Source organism: Mercenaria mercenaria, chromosome 1 (assembly GCF_021730395.1).
Source record: "Mercenaria mercenaria strain notata chromosome 1, MADL_Memer_1, whole genome shotgun sequence".
NCBI classification, from domain to species: Eukaryota; Metazoa; Mollusca; class Bivalvia; order Venerida; family Veneridae; genus Mercenaria; species Mercenaria mercenaria.
Window position 1 is genome coordinate 25,878,212 of NC_069361.1, and position 1,856 is coordinate 25,880,067.

General features: G+C 35.3%; 1 protein-coding gene across 1 annotated transcript; it reads right to left on the minus strand.

Annotated features, from left to right (window-relative positions):
• Positions 1–811: 811 nt before the first annotated feature.
• On the minus strand, positions 812–1,290 carry LOC128555250 (uncharacterized). Its single transcript, XM_053537075.1, has 2 exons — positions 1,153–1,290; positions 812–1,102 (listed from the first exon to the last, which is right to left on the minus strand). The coding sequence occupies exons 1-2, from the start codon at positions 1,288–1,290 to the stop codon at positions 812–814; spliced, it is 429 nt and encodes a 142-aa protein (XP_053393050.1).
• Positions 1,291–1,856: the final 566 nt, after the last annotated feature.

The following is a 1,856-nucleotide window of genomic DNA, read 5'->3' on the forward strand; positions in this document are numbered from 1 at the left end:
ATGCATTCATGTTAAAGTTACCTGTTAGAATAAGCATTAACCGTCGTAAACGATAATAAGTACATGTATTTTATTAAGTTTCTGTAACACTGAAATATAAAGCATGATATAATATTATACGATTTTTAAAGTAGCTTGCTAACAATATATTTATTCACAATATAGTTATATGTTAGGAAAAAGCTCAGTTGCGACTCATGAATGGAACAAATTTGCAGAATGTTCAATTCAGTAAAATGCATTTTATATAAATGCTCAAGTTATTTTATTGATTTCAAACATAGGCTTTTAAGATATTCGTTATGTAGGTATCAAAAGACACAGTCAAATCCATTTTAGAACAAGAGCTGTCAGGGGACAGCAACGCTCGACTATTCAACAGCCTTGTCATTTGAATGAATACGAAAGTGGAAAAAAGGGCATAATTTTGGCAAAAAGCAGAGTTATGGGACCTGCACCGTGCATGTCAGATTATGACAAGTGTGTGAATTTTCAATCCATTCTCATCAGTGAATATTAAAATAGCAGCATACATACCAAACCTTAACCAAAACTTTCTAAGTCGGAAAAGGGGCGTAATTTTGTAAAACAGCAATAAGAGTTATGGAACCTGTGCAATGTACATCAGTTTATCACAGTAAATATCCATAAATGGTATCTGAAATACCAGCTTACATACAAAAACTTAACCAAATCTGGACGCTGACGCGAACGCGGACACGGACGCCCGGGCGAGCCCAATATCTTTGCCTTTTCTTTGAATAGTCAAGCTAAAATCTTTCTATTTTCAACAGCACCATAGGAACACAATTCAAGAATCTTTACACTGTGGACAAAACCAGTCAGCTATAAATTCTTCTTCCTCTCCTGTCATTCCTAAACAAGCAAAATGTATCCATTGATCACAAAGATCGCAACAAACACTATCAACAACGCATTCTTGCTGGCAAAAACCACACGGGTAATCTACTGACTTGCTAGTACTAGCTTTCACTTTCTTCACTTTCCTAGATTTACTGACTTTTCGGCTTTTCTTTACCTGCTGTCCTTCCTTATTACTTTTATCTTCCTCCGCACAACACAAACTTTTCTTCTTACTCTCCTGCTGACTGGGAACTTCCTCTGAACACTTTACCTTTTTAACTTTTTTACCTGATCCTCGTCATTATTATTTTGATCTTTCTTTTCACTTTTTCTTTTCTGTCTAATCCTTATTTGTTTTCTGTGCGCCTCCTCCTTCTCTACCTGTAATTTCTGCTTATATTCTCGTCTAAATTGTGAAGACGACATACGAATGTATTTAGACAAAACATCAGTAAATAAATCAGAAATGATATTTTCACAGTCTTTAAAAGAAATTATAAAATCATCTTCATTCACAAGTAAATGACTGAAAACTGGCAAACGGGAAACGTCTTCTTAATGAGTAGAATCTGACCTATTGATCTTTAAGATTGATCCTGTCGTATTTTGATCTGTTTTATAATACCGAATAGAAATTTGTATATGACCTTCCTTTTCATCTACCTATAAATCAGACATTAAAATAGCATTCGAAATTGATCTCTTGCTTGTTACAGCCAGTTCACCCACTCTATGAAAAGCAAAGGAAGCAAAACAGTAAGCTGCTGCAAATAAATGACTCTCGTATAGATTTGAGCACGCGGCAGGCAAAACTAACAAAATGTGCTGCAGTATATGTTGAGTTATTAGTAACCTAGACTCTTTTATCCTGGCAGACCTCTTCAGACCCTCTAAGAGTTTTTCAATAATGTAATGCTTAGGAACATCAAAAACATTACTCATCTTGCACTGGAACCCAATTGCATTGACATACAAACGGGCTGTAGAGGGCG